This window comes from Scardinius erythrophthalmus (assembly GCF_964197995.2).
Source record: "Scardinius erythrophthalmus genome assembly, chromosome: 3".
Classification (NCBI taxonomy): domain Eukaryota; kingdom Metazoa; phylum Chordata; class Actinopteri; order Cypriniformes; family Leuciscidae; genus Scardinius; species Scardinius erythrophthalmus.
Genome location: NC_138223.1, coordinates 40,135,086 through 40,155,844, shown reverse-complemented (window position 1 = coordinate 40,155,844; position 20,759 = coordinate 40,135,086). Strand labels below are relative to the sequence as shown.

Here is a 20,759-nt window from a genome sequence, read left to right as displayed (position 1 = left end):
CTGTTGTTTGTAAAACCTTCTTTTTTTTTTTTTTTTTTTTACTTATTTCTTTTTTACAACACAATGAATTAGTAATTTCCCAAATAAACCCATTCAGGCTGATGGACTGATTCTGATTATGGTTTAGTTTGCATTGATGATCTGTTTGGCTGTACGTTATCACATATCTACTGTATTATATAACATTTGTAACTTGGACACACATCTATTTTGGCTTAAGAGTCTTGTTGCAGTGTATTGCTGTTGGCCGTTTCGGTGTTAACATTCCCTTGTCTCCAAAGGTAAGATGTCAGACGCCCGCGCTGTGCGCAAACAACAGCAGCTCAACAACCTGCTTGCCACGGTGACGGATATGGCCCACCCGGGGAACACTGTGGTGGATTTCTGCAGCGGTGGGGTAGGTTACCTTCTGACATGTTAAAAATGTCTTGGACTTGTTTCTGTTTTCTTACGGGACTCACTGCATGCGTGTCAGTAAGCATCTGTTCCCCTCCCTTGTCACCTCGTGTAATCTTTGGGAGTGCTCTTGTTATTCTGTGCATACATATAAGCCCTGACGTTACAGCTTTTGGGCAACAGGTCAATATTCTCGTGTTCTCTTGAGCAGACTTTGATCTGATGAGCTCTTTGAGGTCTGTTTCTCCCATGTTCTTTAGCAGCTTTTTCTTCGTTTGTTTTCTCAGGGGCACGTTGGGATTGTTTTGGCGTACACACTTCCTAAATGTCAGGTAAGACTTTCTGATTTGTTCAAGTCAGGTTAACAGAATCAAAGAAAAGAAACTAAATCTGCCTTCCTCCCTGGTGAGCTCATAGACACTGGAAAAATAAACTGATTCTACACTATTGTTGTTTTTTTGTCTCCCTAAGCCCTTGTTAGGGAAAATTGTACTTTTACCTATGCGAATTGGAAAATCAACTCAATACTAGAATACTCTTTGAGTGCTAATACATATTTAATGGTTCAGTGGATTATTAGGTAGTTATTTAGAAGATGTACTTCTTATTCTCTGCTGATTTTCTTTCCTTTTAATGAAATGGCTTTTTAAAGAGCAATTTGAGATGAATCAATGAGCAGTTTGGCAATGAACCAGTGAGTTGTAGGAGATATAATATGCAGCATGGTGAAATATATCCCATTTTTGTCATTGTTCAGGTTATTCTCATTGAAAATAAAGAGGAGTCTCTGGTCAGGGCCAGAGACCGAAGTGCTCAGCTTGGATTGACAAACATTGGCTTCATCCAGACAAACCTCGACTACTTCACCGGAAACTTCAACATTGGGGTGAGAACCGTCTTATATAAAACATACTTGATATTTGTGAAGTGTTTCTCTTGGAAGTGTGTATAATATATATTATTATTATAATGAGCCAATATTATTATAGTGAAAAATATACACTATTATAGTGAGCCAGAGGAAGCCAAGACTTTTAAGACATATTAATATGCACCGTGAACATCTCTCTCTCTCTCTCTCTCTCTCTCTCTCTCTCTCTCTCTCTCTCTCTCTCTCTCTCTCTCTCTCTCTCTCTCTCTCTCTCTCTCTCTCTCTCGCTCTCTCTCTCTCTCTCTCTCTCTATATATATATATATATATATATATATATATATATATGTATATATATGTATGTACAGAGAGAGAGGGACTGTTGTTCACGGTGCCTTAAAAGTCTTTTTATGTCTTAAAAGTCTTGGCTTCCTCACTATAATAGTGCTAAAAGATTAGATGGCACATTTTATTTTGTGTGTGTGTATTTGTAATTTAATGCAGGTTTTTTCTTTATGAATTAGTTAGCTTGTGAAAATTCATGCATGTTTCTGATACTCCAAACAAAAGTAATGTGTTTGGAGGGTGTTTAATGGCTGTTATGAAGTTGATATTAGGTTTATAATAATTTCTCATAACATTAAGAAAGGTTGTTTAGCTCCTAAAATAGCATTGGAGTCTCTCAGATGCCAAATAGTACACAAGGGTTTAATATTTCATTGTGTATCTTGGTGTTAAATTTTTGTTTAATTGTTTAATTCTAGTTTTACATTAGATAGATTTCAATGTGGCCTCAGACATTTGGATCAACTGCAGCCTTTCATCGATAATTGCTTTTGTTAATGTTTGCTTTCAGCGCTCGTTCTTGCTATGAGCAGTTTCAATAATTTCACAGTTTTGTCCAGAAGGTATAGATATCTCTTTATTTGCATTGCAAAGCCTGTTTTAAAGGATGGATTCTGGCACCCTGTAGTTGTAGCTTGTTTGATTCTCCCTGCCATCCATATTAATTATGCAGTTCACCCTCACGTTTGTCCTTTAAATCCTTTCAAAAGAGAATGGGTTGCTCATTACTGCATTTTGAGTGATGAAATGGCTCCTCGACAACTTGCCCAAACATTAAGATTACATTTAATTTTTAATGAGACTGATTGTGGAACAATGATATTATTAATAATCATTTACACACATTTGTTTTGTGTTCTCTCAATTTTTAATTCGGTCAATATTGTAACCACAAGCATATTAGAAATTAGACAGCAAAGTTATATTACTGTATGCAATCTAGTTGGATTGTATATTTGTTAAGAGAACTCCCTAATCATATTTGAGGTAGACCGAAATGAAAGGTTTTATTTTGCATACAGCACTGGCGGCTTGTTTTGAGTAGAAACCTTGCGAGTTTTGTTTTTGGTTTGTTATTTTGTTACAGTTTGCCAATGTGGTGAGGGAAAAAAACGTAATTCAAGATATATTCTCTGAAAACAAGTCTTATCTTACACAATTGTGCATTTTAAGTGGTGTTTTTACTGGAAAACAAGATAAAAAATACTGATTAAAAAGATTTTTTTGACGTGTACTCTTTGAGGGGTGCTGTTTTCTGTGATAACTGAGGAAGTATGTACTTTCTGCAGTTCTTATATTTGTTTCTGGAGGTAATGAGATGTTTCTTTCTGCCAGAGACCTGCAGCCTCTGGCCTCGTATCCACAGAGAGCTGCAGCTGCAGTATTGAGCTTCAAACACTGCTCCTGTGTGTGTATGTGTGTGTGGGGGGGTTATTTTCTTCCGACACAGAGTCTTTATCAGACCTTCACTGGTTCCCAAAACTAATACCTGTATCTATGTAGAATTTCTTTTGGGCACCTAGCACAATCATTAAAAATAAGAATGTCAATCAGATTCGTAATGAGATTCATATCAAACAGTCAACAATTTTTTTTGTAATAATTTAACATACTAGGTTTATCTAGAAAGAAGTTTTTTTTTTTTTTTTAGATCTCCATGTGGGGATGAAATATTCCTCCATTCACATTGCCGCAACTCTGCATTAAGTGATAAAAGCTTTCTCTTTCATGTAAATCTGACTTTTTTAGCACATGTGACAAGTGGACATCATGTATATTGTTAAACATTAGATAACCTCCAATTTATCTAACAGTAGCAGATAGAAATTTTTCTCTAGAGTCTTGTCCTATAGCGTGCCGCACGAGTGCTATTTTTAGACCGCAAGGCCGCGTGACGTCAGCAACGTAAACCGGAAGGGGGTCAACATAGAAGCGCGCTCGCTCAAGTTCAGTTGGCAAAGTAAATAAAAGAAGACATGTTAAAGCTTTATTTAAGTTGTGAAATGTTCTACTAATTCTGCACATTTAATCCAAAATCTATCAATATTTAGAGGGGTCATCTCAATATTACTTTGATGCTTAAAGGCAATCATATTTCCAACAAGTGACCCCATTCAATTTCATTCTGAAATATACACTTGAACTTTGAATATGTAAAAAGTTATTTTCTATAAACATTTACTTGGATTTATTATTTCATTTTTGTTTACATATAGGGGTAATTTATAACCTATATCCACAGAGAGAATGAAGGTTAATTGCAAAGAGAACAGTTGTGCACTATTGCCTTCATTGTATGTACAGTGAAAGCAATAAAGAAAGATAATAGAAAATATTCTAAGTTTTGAGGTAATGAGTAGATTAACATAGAATTGATATCTTGGGAATTTTTGATCAAAATGTATTTTACATAAAACTAATGAAATGCATACACATGAAATGATCTTTTAAACATTTTAATTCAAAAGTTAATAGTTTAAAATCATCATGAATAACAATGAAATACCCATTAAGTGTTGTTGGTTGTGACCAAGTGGCATTAGCGATCGCTAAACAAAAAATAAATACATTAATAATAATATAAATTACCCCCAACAACTGTCAGACGTAAGACAACCAGAGGACATAATATATATGACAGACAGGACATAGGGTGGTAAAAGATAGCTTGTTGAAACTGCAAAATGTCACTGTCAGTGGCGTAAGGCGATGTTTTTTGGGGAAGAAATTCTGTCGATAACAATCTACCTCTGGATCAGGTCGGCTCTTTTTCCCGTCTTTTTCAGCCCTCTACACTCAAGCCATCTCTTCAATTGAATATTTGTATGTTCTTCTACTTCTATACCAGTGAAGTTGGCACCGGGGACATCATTCTCGGACAGAGTTAGCAGGTTTAGCTCAGTAGACATCTCGTCCGTAAACTGTTTACATGCGTCTAGCATGAGTGACACGCGCGAGTTTGACCCCCCTAGCAACCGTCGCTAGCTTAATGAATATTAATGAGAAAAGGTGACGTATATCGTGCGGTACGCTATTGAAAAGCTTTGCAAATAAACAAGGTAATCTAAAATAAAAGATGTAGGTGTATATTTAGTTGTGATAGTCTTTTTTTCCCCATTGTGATGTATATTCAAGTGAAATGGCTTCTTGTACAAGAAAAAATGTTGGGCGGGTCTTGATTTCGTCCATCGGGAATTTAATGGATGGCTGTGGTTTGCTATTGGTGGATCTCGTGTGAGTGACAGGTTGCTCCGCCCTCACGCCAGTAAACACGTCATTAGAGAAGAAAATAACTGCAAGAGGGAGAAGTTATTTTGATTATAGATCATGAGGGCACATGAATAAAAAAAAAATGTACATGTATAAGTCACTTATGGATGCAATATTCCATAAAAAAAAGGGTTTAGAACAAACTACATTGTGTTATTTTATGTGTATCTCCATCATGAAAAAAGTTGAAAACATCAGGGACATTATACAATTGTGATTTACAGGCTTGGAAATGAATGATTAGACATTGAAGTGGTTATGAATCAGTCTAAATATAAACGATTCATCTGTGAATTGGTATGAATTTGAATTATTTTATTTTAAAACTTACACGGCGATTACAAGTGAAAGGAAGCATCATAGAAAAGTCTTCAGATGTTCAAGATTGTTAACCTGTTTGGGCAATGTGAAAGCTCTGGAAAAGTGATTTGTGTTCGTTGTGTTGGTAATTAAAGACCGATTTAGGTTTTACCTTTGAGTTTCTAAGCTATATTGTGTTATCTTGCGTAACTCTGCACATATCATTAGCATAAATGATTAAAAGGTTTGCTTGCTAAAGCAGCAGAGCCAGAACTACTGTTTCCCTGTGGTTTAGATGCGTGAAAATAGCTACTATTCCTTTTTTTTAAAGACAGTCTGTAATAAGGCTTGCAGCTACACTAGGAAAAATGACTAAACATGGGTAATGATGTGAAAAGAGAAGTTATGGACTGTTTGTTCTAACTTGATTTGTTGTACCTGTTGAATGATGGTGAAACAAGCACACTGCTGTGTTCGGTGGCTGTGAATAATGAACTTGCATTGTAGTCGTGAAGTTGTGCCTTCCATCCCTCGGGCAAACTACTTAATTATAAAGACTCCCGTTGAAGGGAAGAAAAGAAACATCATCAGCAAAAAAATGAAGACCTACTGCATGAGAAAAACTAATAAAGAATATGCTTTTGCAGCATGCTTTATTATTTTTCTGTTGTTGAATGGTTTATACAAGAAAAACTAGCATTGAGGATGACGTTAAGCTCTTTGTCAATGTCTTATATTTTCAGTGCTTTCAGAAAACTTAATTTATTAGATCCTCCAGTACAAGAGACCACACAAAACCATTGCAGATTCCACTCTATTTGCTTGCAAAGGAAAAACAAACTTGAGCTTTGTAACACTGCTTCTTTCCCATGCTAAACAGTATTCATCTGATCTTTTGGGAGACGGCCCACCAGCTTTGCCTCATTATGACTGTAAATTTGTACTTGAGGCGGAGCATCCGACATTCCGATGGAAGACTTTGGAATGACTGCGATGTGCTTTTCCAACCTCTTTGCATTTTAAAGAATAGATTCTGGCATAATTGCATGTTGCCAAATAATGCTTTACAGTGTTATTACCGAACATTCACCCACAAATACTAACAAACAATATTTTGTTTCATTTCTACAGACCTGTTCGCACTAAAAAAAAACCAATCGTGTTTTTTGTTTGGATCTTATTTTTTGTTCCTGATTTTGTTTTCTCGCTTTTGATTTTGTTTAGACATGGATTGATTTGTTTAGCTGTTTTTTTTTGGGGGGGGGTTCTGTTTTTGTTTTTTTGTTTTTTTTTTAGTTTCTTGCTTTTTTGTTTTGCTTTTTTTTTGTTTTCTTTGCTTTGATTTTTGTTTGTTTTTTTGTTTTGCCTTGTTTTGCTATGAGAACAGTTCATTTTGTGTGTTTGTTCAACAAAAAAAAGCAAAAAGACATGATACAAGTGTAATGATAAAACAAACAGGAATGTTTTATATTTAAACTTTACCAACCTAGTGACAGTTTATTGTGAAAGCTCTACTATTACCATAAGTACACTATTATTGTCATTATAGCTCATATTCCTTTACCATGCTATGACTATGCTATAAAGTGAGTTTTTTTTTTTTCATTTGTGCTTTTTATTGCATTAAAGCATCTGAACTACCAGAATGTTTTTTTTTTTTTGCCTTTGCTGTGAATAGACTCGCCTGATTTGCTATATTTTTCGTTTAATTCGTGTTGTGGAAAAAAAAGAGCTTTCCTCCCACTGTTTATTCCTGAAGTTCTACTGTAGTTGTGCATTGATTTACTCTTTAAAGTCTCTCGTCCGTTATTGTCAGAATTACTTGTGAATTTCATCAGTGAATGGTCATTCAAAGGTGTACTTTCACACAACATCTTCTGAAAGTTCTCCCAGCGTCCTTAAGAAACACTATCTGTAGTATTGTCCTTTTTTTTTTTAAATTCACCTGCTGCATGACGTCCTCAAAGCTAAAGGTTTTCACGGTTGATTTTGCTGCTTGTGGTGATGAGGCATTCTGTTTTTTGCTTTAGATGCGAACGCATTGCTCCATTATGAGATGGTGGTCTACTTCAAAGAACTGAAACCCTGCGTTAATGGATCGTGATTAGTACATTAGGGTGGCCCTTGAATACTCAAACACCTGCCCAGGGTTTTTGAGAATGGCTTTATTCCAGATCCTGTTAAAAAGACATTATGAATCATTTCGTTCTAATTAGCATCTCGAGAACTTAATTACAATCCACACTGGACGCTTTGCCAATATTGCTTTTTCCCTAATTTATTTCGTCTTGGCTTTAAGGCTGTGCGTTTTCCCACACAAAGTTCACGGACGTAATTCCTCTCCTATGGCAACTCCAAGCAGCGTGTAAAGCGAATCCTCTGAGATTTGGCCACGTTTCCCAGAAAACTTCTTATGGGGGATTTGAAGGGTGTTAATCCGTGGGTTTGGTCAACTGTGCGCTCACACTCACTGAGACCAGAGTTTGCATTATTTGTTCCAGTTTCTCACCCTAATGGTGATGGATACAGGAACTGTTCCGATAAAGGCGCGAGCAAAATCGAATGCTTGATCTTTCACAAGCCTCTGTATGGACATCTAAAGCTTTTCTTTACCCTCCATCAAGCTGTTTGATCCAATTTTCCTGCTAATAGGCAGAGAGACATCTGCTGTCATGCAGTGTCACACCGGCAGGGTATGACTGGCATGCTCTCTCTCTCGCTCTCTCTCTCTGTGCCCGAGTCTCTAACAGATCAATGAGAACACGCTAGATACAGAAAGGTGGGATGAAATGTGGCCAAGCATGAGTTTAAACCGTTTTTTAGTTGTCATGCGCAGATTAACGCCACTCTTAGCACATTTGCAATGATGTAACCAAAATTGTGTTATGCTTTTATGCATTATGCTTTAGATAAAACAACCTACTGGTTTAAATGCCAAGTTTGTTCTAGTAATTTGGTTGCACTTTATTTTACATTATGTGCACTTACATGTACTTACAGTGTACTTACCTAAAAAGCTCTGGTTAATATAAGGTAACTACATGGGTTGAGGTAAGGTTTAGGGGTAGGTTCAGGGTTAATACCTAGTTATTACCCAGTTATTTTTATTACTATAATAAGTATGTACATGGGGAACAGGACTGTAAAATAAAGTGCTACCAGTATTTTTTTAATCTTTCATGTTGGCTTAATTTGTTTTGGAAAAAAACTGCTATATCATTCTCCAAATTTGTTTTGAATTGACTGACTTTGTTGTGTAACTATCAAGTAAGCAAATGTTTTCCATATACCTTGTTTTCTCCTCATAAAGATTTCATCTAAAAATTTATTTTAATTATGAAAGTGAAGACATATGAAGAAGATATAATGAAGATATAAGAAGATATATAATGAGCCATTTTTTCCAGTCATTGTCTGTATAAATAGCTTTTTTGAGTAAATTCATTTCTAGTTGATTTTGTAACCAGAATAATATTAAAAATGCACTACTGTTCAATAGATTTCTTTTTTAAATGAATACTTTAATTCAGAAAGATGCATTAAATTTATCAAGTGACAGTAAAGGCATTTAATGTTTATATTAATCATATAATCTTGAGAAATGTATCATGATTCCACTAAAATATTAAGTAGCTGTTTTTCAGAATTGTTAATAATAATAAATGTTTTTTGAGAAGCAAAATCGGCATATTAGGATGATTTCTGTGACACTAAAGTTAAAAATTCAGCTTTGCCATCACAGGAATAAATAGAAAAGAAAACAGGTATTTTAAATTGTAATAATATTTCAAAATATGACCGTTGGTATTGTGTTTTTGATCCAGTGAATGCGGCGGCTTGCGGCCTTGAGGATAAGTGTCTTCTTTCAAAACATTTGTCGACAAACATTTGAATGTATTTGTGACAAATGACTGACCCTTTTTGTCCAAAGTGACTTACAGTACAGTAGGCTACACTTATATTACAATAGACAGTTTCCCACACATATCTTGCTCTAGAGCTCAGGTATTTTGATTACCAACTTTTATTTAAGAACCCATGTCTGTAACCAGCATGACTGGTGTGTTGTGTGTGTGTTTCAGGTGGCCCTGCATGCGTGCGGAGTGGCAACAGACATGGTGTTGGATCGCTGCCTCCAGGCGCGGGCGGGATTCGTCATTAGTCCATGCTGCTACGGGTTCATTCAAAACACACTCAAGTTCAACTTCCCCAAGAGGTCAAAACTGCTTCTCCTTCCTCTCTGACTTTTCTCGCTTACTATCTTTCTCTCTTCTCATTTGTTCTCCTAATTCCACAGTACACAACGACAGTGTAGATATTATAATCCACAGTATATTAAAAGCTAAGCTCTGCATACCCTCAAAAGATACTGACAAGAACATGAGGACGTTCGAAAACAGCCAACCATAATAGACAAGCATAATAAACATTCATTATTGCGTCTATTTCTGTCTTACATTCTGAGAACGTTCACATTAACGTTCTCAGAATATTCTGTCCTGTATCAACAATCACAGCTGAGCCTCGTCAGTGCCACGTTAAATGTTGGCAAGAAAATGCAAAAATTAGAGAGCGTGTTTTAAAACTTCTTAACAGTGACGATCAGTCATCAGTTTTTCCCCCGATCTCAAACAATCACTCTCCAAATCTGGCGTAAACTGTCATTTAATCTCCGGCAGGAATTCTGCCGCAGGCCATGAGCATCAGGGTGGCGAGAGCAGGAAATAATTTTTCCGTGGTTGTGTTCATGGTGTTGCTATGACAGCGGCCCATTGAGGGATTTGTCATTTGTTGCATTCAACAGTAGGACAGGAAGAGCGACCTGATGACAGACAGTTAACGTGCCAAACATTACCTACCACACACATAATCTCCAAGAGTTGCAGAGCTCTTCTCTATCATGCAAGTGTTACGTGAGACATCCCGTTGTATTTACAGTACGCACGGCTTATTATCCGGATGGACTGTCCTCTCCCTAAACTTGTTTTCTTTTAACATGTCATGTCATTTTTCATTCGCTCCTCAGTGTGTGTGTGAGTTCATTAAGTCTGCCCCCCTCCGTCTCTCTCCACAGCACGAGGTTTGCGGAGACTTTGAGCTATAAGGTAAGTGTTTCAGCGCTCTTTTCATTATCACCTACACGTGTGAGACGCCACACTGCCTGATTCTTATTGCACAACCACCACAGGAGTCCATACGCCGCATGTATGTGAAGCACAGTGTTTGGTTTAGTCCTGTTCAAGTTATGAGTTTGGATGCACGGTATATATGTATATGTATACATATACATACTTTGTATATATACTTTGTATGTACTATATATACATAAAGAGAGAGTGTGTGTACTTTATACATATATGGAGACCCCTCTCTCTCTCTCTCTCTCTTGATATATATATATATATATATATACAGTGAGGAAAAATAAGTATTTGAACACCCTGCTATTTTGCAAGTTCTCCCACTTGGAAATCATGGAGGGGTCTGAAATTGTCATCGTAGGTGCATGTCCACTGTGAGAGACATAATCTAAAAAAAAAAATCCAGATATCACAATATATGATTTTTTTAACTATTTATTTGTATGATACAGCTGCAAATAAGTATTTGAACACCTGTCTATCAGCTAGAATTCTGACCCTCAAAGACCTGTTAGTCTGCCTTTAAAATGTCCACATCCACTCCATTTATTATCCTAAATTAGATGCACCTGTTTGAGGTCGTTAGCTGCTTAAAGACACCTGTCCACCCCATACAATCAGTAAGAATTCAACTACTAACATGGCTGTAACGCGGTATGATGTTATGGGAAGAAGGAGGCGGGAACCGCCGAACATTCAACAATATTTAATAAATAAAATGACACAAATACAAAATAAAAGTAAAAGCCAGCAGCCCCTCACGGACGACTGCTGGCAACACAAACCAAAAACAAAACATCAACTTAAACACAGGCCTGTCCTCTCTCGCTCTTCACTGTCGTCGCTCCTCCTTTATGCCTCCGCTCCTCCGTGAGAGATGCGAGACCGGTGCGTCTCACAGGTGTGGCTCATCATAATCACTCGACCTCGTTCTGCTAGCCACAATGGCCAAGACCAAAGAGCTGTCCAAAGACACTAGAGACAAAATTGTACACCTCCACAAGGCTGGAAAGGGCTACGGGAAATTGCCAAGCAGCTTGGTGAAAAACACAGCCAGGATAACCAAGGAGTGGCTCTGTAAGAAGCATATCAAGGTTCTGGCATGGCCTAGCCAGTCTCCAGACCTAAACCCAATAGAGAATCTTTGGAGGGAGCTCAAACTCTGTGTTTCTCAGCGACAGCCCAGAAACCTGACTGATCTAGAGAAGATCTGTGTGGAGGAGTGGGCCAAAATCCCTCCTGCAGTGTGCACAAACCTGGTGAAAAACTACAGGAAACGTTTGACCTCTGTAATTGAAAACAAAGGCTACTGTACCAAATATTAACATTGATTTTCTCAGGTGTTCAAATACTTATTTGCAGCTGTATCACACAAATAAATAGTTAAAAAATCATACATTGTGATTTCTGTATTTTTTTTTTTAGATTATGTCTCTCACAGTGGACATGCACCTACGATGACAATTTCAGACCCCTCCATGATTTCTAAGTGGGAGAACTTGCAAAATAGCAGGGTGTTCAAATACTTATTTTCCTCACTGTATATATATATATATATATATATATATATATATATATATATATATATATATATATATATATATATATATATATATATAGTACTTTGTATCTATTTGGTTAATGTTATTTTATAGTAGTTTTTGTCTTTTTACTTTTTTCTAGTTAGCTTTAATTTATATTTGATATTTTTCTACTTTTTCTTCTATATATTTTTTTCCAGTTTGTTTCCAATATTAATACGTGTAAAGTTTTTTGGTAACTTTATTTTACAGTGTCCTTGTTACACATGTTACATGTACTTACCATAGTAATAACAGTAAGTTATGCATAATTATATTCAACTAACCTTCAATCAAATCCTAATCCTACCCTAACCCTATAGTAAGTACATGTAGATGCTTAATATTACTCAGTACTTAAATATATAATTACACTGTAACAACGACACCTTAAAATAAAGTGTAACCGTTTTTTCCCCTCCAGCTGTTTTCATGCCTGATTTTAATTGATGTCAAACTCCAGGTCAGTTTACTTGTGTGCGTCTGTTTTTAATGCGTCTTGACTGCCGTACAGTCTGACATTAATGACAACTGAGATCCCACAGTGTGACATGGCTTACAGCGGGGATCATGTTCATGCAGTCTGACAAGCCGCAATCATAAAGGACTATTATAAATCGTACAGTGTTCACCCAGCTGTAGTATGAGAGGTATTTTGTGTGTAAACTGGGTTAGCAGTATAGATTTGTAATACTGACAATCAGTTATCGCCATGAAAATAATTAGTTTCAGCCACACTTTCTTCACTAGTGTATTCCTCGTCACGACTCTTCACTATGGATTTTCATCAGCTTTTTGCTCTCAGCACCAGCTCTGTACTACTGTACACGCAACAAATTCTGAGTTGCATAAAACATCTGTCCATAAGCCAATGTTTTTCCTTCTCTTCTCTTGATTCTCAGATGAAATTGTGGGAAAAGTGTGTGTGTTTGGAAATTCCTGGGAATAGAGTGCCTCTTGTAGCCCCTTTCCTGTAGGTCAAACAGTATAGCGTTGGCGCTTGCAACGCCAAGGTCATGGGTTCGATTCCCAGGGAAAGCAAGAACTGATAAGAATGTAAATGTGTACCTTGAAATGCAATGTAAGTCGCTTTGGATAAAAGCGTCTGCCAAATGCATAAATGTAAATGTAGTTGCACGTTGTATTTTCCTGGTGTTTTCCTGCTCCAGGCACTGTGCTGGAGCGGAGGCGGAAATGTGAGAAATGGATGAGGTTAATCAGCCGTACTGTATCTCACAGTCATCAGTGTTTGCTCGACTCCTGCATCTGCCTCTTTCACGCTGTGTTCAAGGCCACTGCTGAGATATCACCTACAGAGGGCCCTACAAGAGACAGCCAGTACCTTGGGAATAGATCTAGAACAATTAGAAATTGAATCTCTAATGTTTGCTAAGACGAGCATCACTGTTGCTATTAGTATTTGGATTTGAACAAACTGAATTATGAATTAAGCTGTTTGTACACTGTAAGAAAATCCGTTTAATTTACGGTAAGAAAATACTGCAGAAATTTAACGTAAAATATACGGTAGCAACATTTTAGGCTTTAGAAATTTAACTTAAAATTTACAGTATAAAAAAAACGTATTTCATTAACTTATATAATGTTAATTTACCAACCTGTTTAAGTAGTAATATCTGTTTTATATCTTTATAAATACCCTGAAAACCACGAAAAACGGGTGGTGATGAGAAAGTCACATGACGAATTAAAGCTCATCACAAGCAGCTTTTCCACAAGCTGAGAAGATAATTATATAATATATAAAAAGAGCACAGTGTCATTCACACAAGCACAAAACACCATCATGGTCACACACATGACACTAAAGTAATGCAATAAACATTAATTTAACAACATTAGATGTAACATAACACCCTAATGTACATAACTGATAAGAAAAACTAAGAAGAAACATAGTTATTTCAACAAAATCAAATGTGAAGTGTCACACAGGGAATTCTGGGAATCTCAATTTACAGTTTTTCACTGTAAATTAAACAATGACTTGCTCTTTTTCACTTCCATTTGCCGGTATTTTACTGTAAAATTTAGGTTTACGGTTAGATCTAATACAGTTATTCACCGTATATATACTCACCTAATGGATTATTAGGAACACCTGTTCAATTTCTCATTAATGCAATTATCTAATCAACCAATCACATGGCAGTTGCTTCAATGCATTTAGGGGTGTGGTCCTGGTCAAGACAATCTCCTGAACTCCAAACTGAATGTCAGAATGGGAAAGAAAGGTGATTTAAGCAATTTTGAGCGTGGCATGGTTGTTGGTGCCAGACGGGCCGGTCTGAGTATTTCACAATCTGCTCAGTTACTGGGATTTTCACGCACAACCATTTCTAGGGTTTACAAAGCAGTAAAAACATCCAGTATGCGGCAGTCCTGTGGGCGAAAATGCCTTGTTGATGCTAGAGGTCAGAGGAGAATGGGCCGACTGATTTAAGCTGATAGAAGAGCAACTTTGACTGAAATAACCACTCGTTACAACCGAGGTATGCAGCAATGCATTTGTGAAGCCACAACACGCACAACCTTGAGGCGGATGGGCTACAACAGCAGAAGACCCCACCGGGTACCACTCATCTCCACTACAAATAGGAAAAAGAGGCTACAATTTGCACAAGCTCACCAAAATTGGACAGTTGAAGACTGGAAAACTGTTGCCTGCTCTGATGAGTCTCGATTTCTGTTGAGACATTCAGATGGTAGAGTCAGAATTTGGCGTAAACAGAATGAGAACATGGATCCATCATGCCTTGTTACCACTGTGCAGGCTGGTGGTGGTGGTGTAATGGTGTGGGGGATGTTTTCTTGGCACACTTTAGGCCCCTTAGTGCCAATTGGGCATCGTTTAAATGCCACGGCCTACCTGAGCATTGTTTCTGACCATGTCCATCCCTTTATGACCACCAAGTACCCATCCTCTGATGGCTACTTCCAGCAGGATAATGCACCATGTCACAAAGCTCGAATCATTTCAAATTGGTTTCTTGAACATGACAATGAGTTCACTGTACTAAAATGGCCCCCACAGTCACCAGATCTCAACCCAATAGAGCATCTTTGTGATGTGGTGGAACGGGAGCTTCGTGCCCTGGATGTGCATCCCACAAATCTCCATCAACTGCAAGATGCTATCTTATCAATATGGGCCAACATTTCTAAAGAATGCTTTCAGCACCTTGTTGAATCAATGCCACGTAGAATTAAGGCAGTTCTGAAGGCGAAAGGGGTCAAACACAGTATTAGTATGGTGTTCCTAATAATCCTTTAGGTGAGTGTAGAACGGAAACTTTCTGTTAACCATTAACAGTTTAATGAATGCATTTTTACAGTCTTTAACTGTTAAAATCACGCATGAAGTGAACCTTTAACACCCTATAGCAACTTTGGCACAGGTAAATATCACTCAAAGTTTGATCTACACACAGTTTAGATGCATATAATTCCCCCCTTTTTTTAATTTGCAAGTGATTTAATTCGACTGGATTATTCAATGCATTGTGATTTAAAATGAATGCATTGAAATTCCCCACAGAAAAAGTGATTTTATTTTAATTGTTTGGATTTGATTTGAGTTCAAAATGTAAAATAGATGGATTCCCTTTGCTTCTTTCCAAGAAAGTATGATCGATGAAAAAGTTCTTATTACTAACAAATGCTGAAGAAATGCTTTGCTGTGTTAAATTAACTCTTTACTGAGTTATAGCATCTATAACAGCTATTAGCCTAGAGGATTCAACTTGATAGGAGGAATCAATCTGCCAGGGCTGTTACGTTCCTTTCCATCAGCACTTGTTTCTCTCAGTTAATGCAGAATAATGGTTGCTTGAAGCCATTGTTGGACAGGAACAGCAGAGGAAGTCATTTTGTTCACTTCCTTGCAACAGTCCCTGCAAAAAAAAAAAAAAAAGAAAGAAACTGCAATTAGAGTGCATTGATTTACATAAAATGAAATGGGTGCTGCTTTCCTCTGTTTCTCCTCTAATGGCTGGTTGCAACGGTTGATAAATGGTCTATTCCCTCACCACAACCCTAACGATCTCATGCATTGATATTTCTCTGCAGCTGAGCTGTTTTTCAGATGCTTTTGTGTGTTTATGTTCAAGTGTGTTTATTGATGTGTCAGCATGTGTTTTTTGGTACATTAACATATGTTATATGGTTTCCACAGGAGCATATGATCCTGTGCAGGTTTGCAGACCAGACAGCCGTCAGTTTACCTCTGGATCGGCGATTAATCGGTAAGATGTTTGGTTTTTTAACAGGTGGCTAGGCTTATTGTGACAGTTTTGCCTTAGGTCTGGAAATTCCTAATAGAGTTCGTCCATATGGCTACAATTTTTAGCTCCGAATCAGCTGCAGTGTTGAGCAGACTTTATGGCATAGTCAAAATTCTGGCTGTGCGTGACTAGTAAAACCCTTGCAGCCATGTAGAACTCCTTGGCAACTGCTTAGTAACTAATTAACATTAATTAATTTATTGCAGCATGGTTAATTGATTTCCACTTCTATTGAGCATTCAAGAAATGGACCGTAAGCAGTTGTTGGGTTACCAATTTTAAGAAGGGTTTCAGTCTAGTATAAATGGAGAATCTTTAACATTGTAATGTGGGAAAACAAAAAATGTGTCTGAGATCGGCCCTTGTATATTTGAATTATTATTATTATAGGCACTATATTATTATTGTATAGGCACGATTTGACCAGTGTACACTCAACAGCTAGAGAATACCCATAATGTACTGTGAGAGTTGCACACTGAATGAATTACAAATTCTGGCCAGAAGATGGCACCTCCATCCATTTTCCAAACCGCTGATGTCCAATGTGGGTACACCGTAATATCATGCAGCTATAAATTCCTTTTTAATTGATTATTCAATTGATTAATTAAGGTTTCTACATGACAAATTTCAAGATGAATCTTTACATTCATACTACTGGAGCTGCCTAAGTTGATGAATATTAAAGACAAGCACGAACGATGCAAAAGCGGCAGCGTTTTCAATCACTCCTTCGATTGAACTATATTAGTGGACTAATGTAGGGAATAGTGAAGAGAGGGCAATTTCGGACACAGACAAGATCTCCCCGCTCTGTCAAACTTCTCGCTACACACTTGCAGCCCCGCAGTCTCATCCCACTCTCACATAAATCTGACGCTGCTGTCATCTTTCCTTCCATTGCCCATCTTTTATAGCTGGCGAGATGACAGCCTCTCAGCCTCTTTACGAAACACATGCTAACCAGCGCTGTTGCCTGTGCCGTGCCAGTCAAACCCCACACTTCACAAAGACTTTCAAAGGCAGATATCTTTGAGTTTAGATGAGCTGTTAATTACAGTTTGATAAAATGATAAAGTTTGTTTAAAGTCTTGCTGTTTTATCCGTCAGATTACAGAGAGCGTCTTTAAAGAAATGGAATTTCAAACGACTTTAACAACAGACACTTTAGAAAAAGTATCACAATTACTTCGTGAAATTTGAAAGATTGATGAATTCTTTTGAATTTTCTATTCATCAAATAATTTTTAAAAATGTATCATGGTTTCCACAAAAATGTGAAGCAGCATGACTGATTTCAACATTAAGAAATGTTTCTTGAGCATCAAAAGTAAATTATATTTTAAAATATATTTAAATAGAAAGTTGTTTTCAACTTTAATAATACTTATATGCAGCCTTGCTGAACATTTGACATTTTTTTATATAACATTTTTAAAAATCTTACCAACCCCAAACTTTTAAACACTGTAAAACCTATAACAGTCAATTATATTAAAGTAAATTAGTTCATTTCATTTAAATATTACTAGTTCATTGCACTTAATAGAACAAGTTATGTGAACTCAATAACTGATTATATTAATTTGATCAATATAGTTAAGTTAATCGAGGGGAGTTTAATTGTATTTTAGTAAATATTCTTTGTGAACTTTAATGAGTTCACAGTACTCAAAATCAATAGTTTCTAAACTTAAATGAATTGAGGCAGCATTTTTGATAATTTCACAAAACTTTCATGGCCCCCAAAATATTTGATTGTATGAATATATGAACAAACAACACACCAAAAGAAAGAACAGAGCCTCAGCTTTTATTACAAAGGACAAAAATATGTTTTTTATAGCTGTATTCTGTCAATGCCGGGAAAATGTTAATTAACAACAGTGTAATATCTGAGTAATGTTTTCGGCATAGATTTCTGGCCTGCTCTTAATAAACGTAACTCATTTCATTATTGGTTTCATTTCCAAATGTTTTCTCCCTCGATCACCAGGGAAGCGCTGTATGGGACTAGTGGACTTGGACCGCAGTTGGGCCGCCGAGACTCATGGGTATTCTGTGAGAGTGGTGACCATGGTCCCTGAGGGCTGCTCGCCTAAGAACAATATGCTCGTGGGCTTTCCTACAACATAACACTGACTCACTGAGAAATACCCACATCAAGACAACATTCAGGACTACAAAAATATTGTTTCATTTATGGGATGTTTGATTTTAGGCAATTTATAATGTTTCATTTAGGGATAGTTCCCTCAAAAATAATTGAATCACCTTCAAGTCATTCCAACCTTGTATTATGTTTTTCATTCTTCTATGAAACAAAAAAGGCAATGTTAGGCATGTCTGAGTCAATCTTTTACATAACATGAAAGTAAATTGTGTGAATACTGACAGAAAAGCACCATAAAATTATTGTAAAGTCCATTGGATTAGTGTTCTACTGTACATTCCAAGTCTTCTGGAGACATACAATAGCTTTGTATGAGGTACAGAATCTAAATTAAGATGTTTTTATGGTGCATTTTTATGCTTTGTTTGTAGGCCATCCCCATTTCTTTTATGCAGAACAGAAGCTTTGACATTTTGACATCTCGTTTTATGTAACGCAGAAGAAAATAATACTGGTTTTGAATGACATCAAGATTTTCATTTTTGGATGAACTATTCCTTTAATTGTTTTCCTTTGATCTAAAAGCATGGAATGCTACTTATTTGCACACACACACTTGAATCATGGTTTGAGCTAATTGTGCAATTAGTATGTTTGATTTTTAATTGCCGATTATAAGCTTAGCTTTTAAACTTGGCTTCATCTAAACTATTAGAGATTTTTATTTCAGTAATGTCTTTCAGATCAGTCTGAGGTTTGTGTGTAAATAGAGACAAAAACCAGTACGCCCCTCAAAAAATTTAACTTGACTTCAAATGTCGTTTTGCAAATCAGTCTCATTGAATTGTATAAAACCACCTTGCACCCCCTCCTCCACCATTATCGCATATTACGCACAAAACAAAAGAGTCCGGTCTTCCCAAGTTATTAATGTAAAATTATTCATTGTAATTTGCACTTCTCCCTCGCAAGAACATCGAGACATCGCTCTTGAGCTTTTGTCTCAAAGTGTTCGATTAAAAGTATTGAAAGTAAACACGAGGAGGAATTTATCACGATTCCCTTGTGACTTGGGTCAGGAGAATTGGAGGGGTTAATATTTATGAAATGGTGCGTGCATGGATTAATCTGACCACGGTTATGAATATTTGATTAGGCCACGGCTCACACAAATGTCAAAGTCTACAGCGTATGCTGATATATTAACTATTTCCCGGTTTTACTTTGCTGTGTTTGCACCCATACTGTCATCAAACACGCTTCTGGTTTGCTCGCTACAGAAGAGCCGTGGACTGTCACATTTGTGATGTAGAGATGAGATATGTTCCTCCGCCAAGAGGAAGTGCACAACCTTAAGCTTTGAGGAGCCGAGCTAGCGAAACTCATCTGAATTCTGCAAGCGGAGCCAATCTTTCTGAGTGTGAAAGACTGGAGACGGGGGCACCTTCCAAGACCTGGAATCATTTCAATGGGAAACGCTTCTTCTTTCCCCAAGGATTGGCTCTGGTCCCTGACTAAATGTACATGAAAAACAAATACATAATAGGATAGGTTGAAAATAAAATGAGTCTGGATATAACTGCATTACTGTAATGTTGACAAAAATATTGAAAGATTGTTTGTCTTTTTTCGTGTTTTTTACATGTTTTGCAGAATATAAAATATGATGCAATATGCCAAAATCTGACAGTGCCACATGCACAATGCTAAAAAACATTCTGCATAAAGTCAATACTGAAGGCAGAAGTGTAGGTGTTTTTTTTTTTTGTTTTTTTTACTGAAAACATGTTGAAAATGCTCTGTAAATCTTTTTATCAACACAATCTTTTGCTATACACAGAAAAAAGATGGGGATGGTACCCTTAAAAGAACATTTGTACCTTTTTTAACTCCTAAAAGTTGCACATTAGTATCTTAGAGTACAAATACATACCTTAAGGTACTACTATGAACCTTTTTGTGGGGAAAAAGGTACAAAGATGTCCTTTTGAGGGTACCGTCCCAGTGACAAAGCTGTTGTACTCACAATTTTACATCTTTTCTGTGTGGAGGCCTTTATGAAAGAACATAAGATAATAAATTGAACTACTCACTCACTGTTTGAAAAAAATACATCAGTAGGTTATTATGCAAATTCGATCTGACCAAATCCAGTTAATTGAGCCCGATCTCACGGGAAAACGTACAAATTCTACGAGGTGGCTTATTCGTACGAATTCATACGACCTGACTCGTACGAATTAGTACGTTTTTTGCAAAATCGTACATATTTTACGAATTGGCCAATTCGTATGAATTCATACGAATGACCTACCCCTGACCCCGCCCCTAAACCTACCCATCACGTGGGTTTAGACAAATCGTACAAATTCGTACGAGTGAGGTCGTACAAATTCGTACGAGTGAAGTCGTACGAATTAGTACGAATTAGCCAACT

At 36.8% G+C, this 20,759-nt stretch overlaps 1 protein-coding gene across 2 annotated transcripts in view; it reads left to right on the top strand.

Annotated features, from left to right (window-relative positions):
- gstcd (glutathione S-transferase, C-terminal domain containing) overlaps positions 1 to 20,064 on the top strand; it is a 52,196-nt gene extending 32,132 nt beyond the window's left edge. The window contains exons 6-13 of one of the 2 annotated variants that reach the window (XM_081361707.1): positions 282 to 397; positions 684 to 728; positions 1,154 to 1,282; positions 9,264 to 9,397; positions 10,256 to 10,286; positions 12,327 to 12,365; positions 16,098 to 16,167; positions 18,206 to 20,064. In XM_081361707.1, coding sequence (XP_081217833.1) covers positions 282 to 397; positions 684 to 728; positions 1,154 to 1,282; positions 9,264 to 9,397; positions 10,256 to 10,286; positions 12,327 to 12,365; positions 16,098 to 16,167; positions 18,206 to 18,345 — 704 coding nt within the window. In that variant the 3' untranslated portion in view covers positions 18,346 to 20,064. The remainder of the gene's footprint in view (positions 1 to 281; positions 398 to 683; positions 729 to 1,153; positions 1,283 to 9,263; positions 9,398 to 10,255; positions 10,287 to 12,326; positions 12,366 to 16,097; positions 16,168 to 18,205) is intronic. The other variant, XM_081361708.1, reaches the window with a different exon arrangement.
- The last annotated feature ends 695 nt before the right edge of the window (positions 20,065 to 20,759 follow it).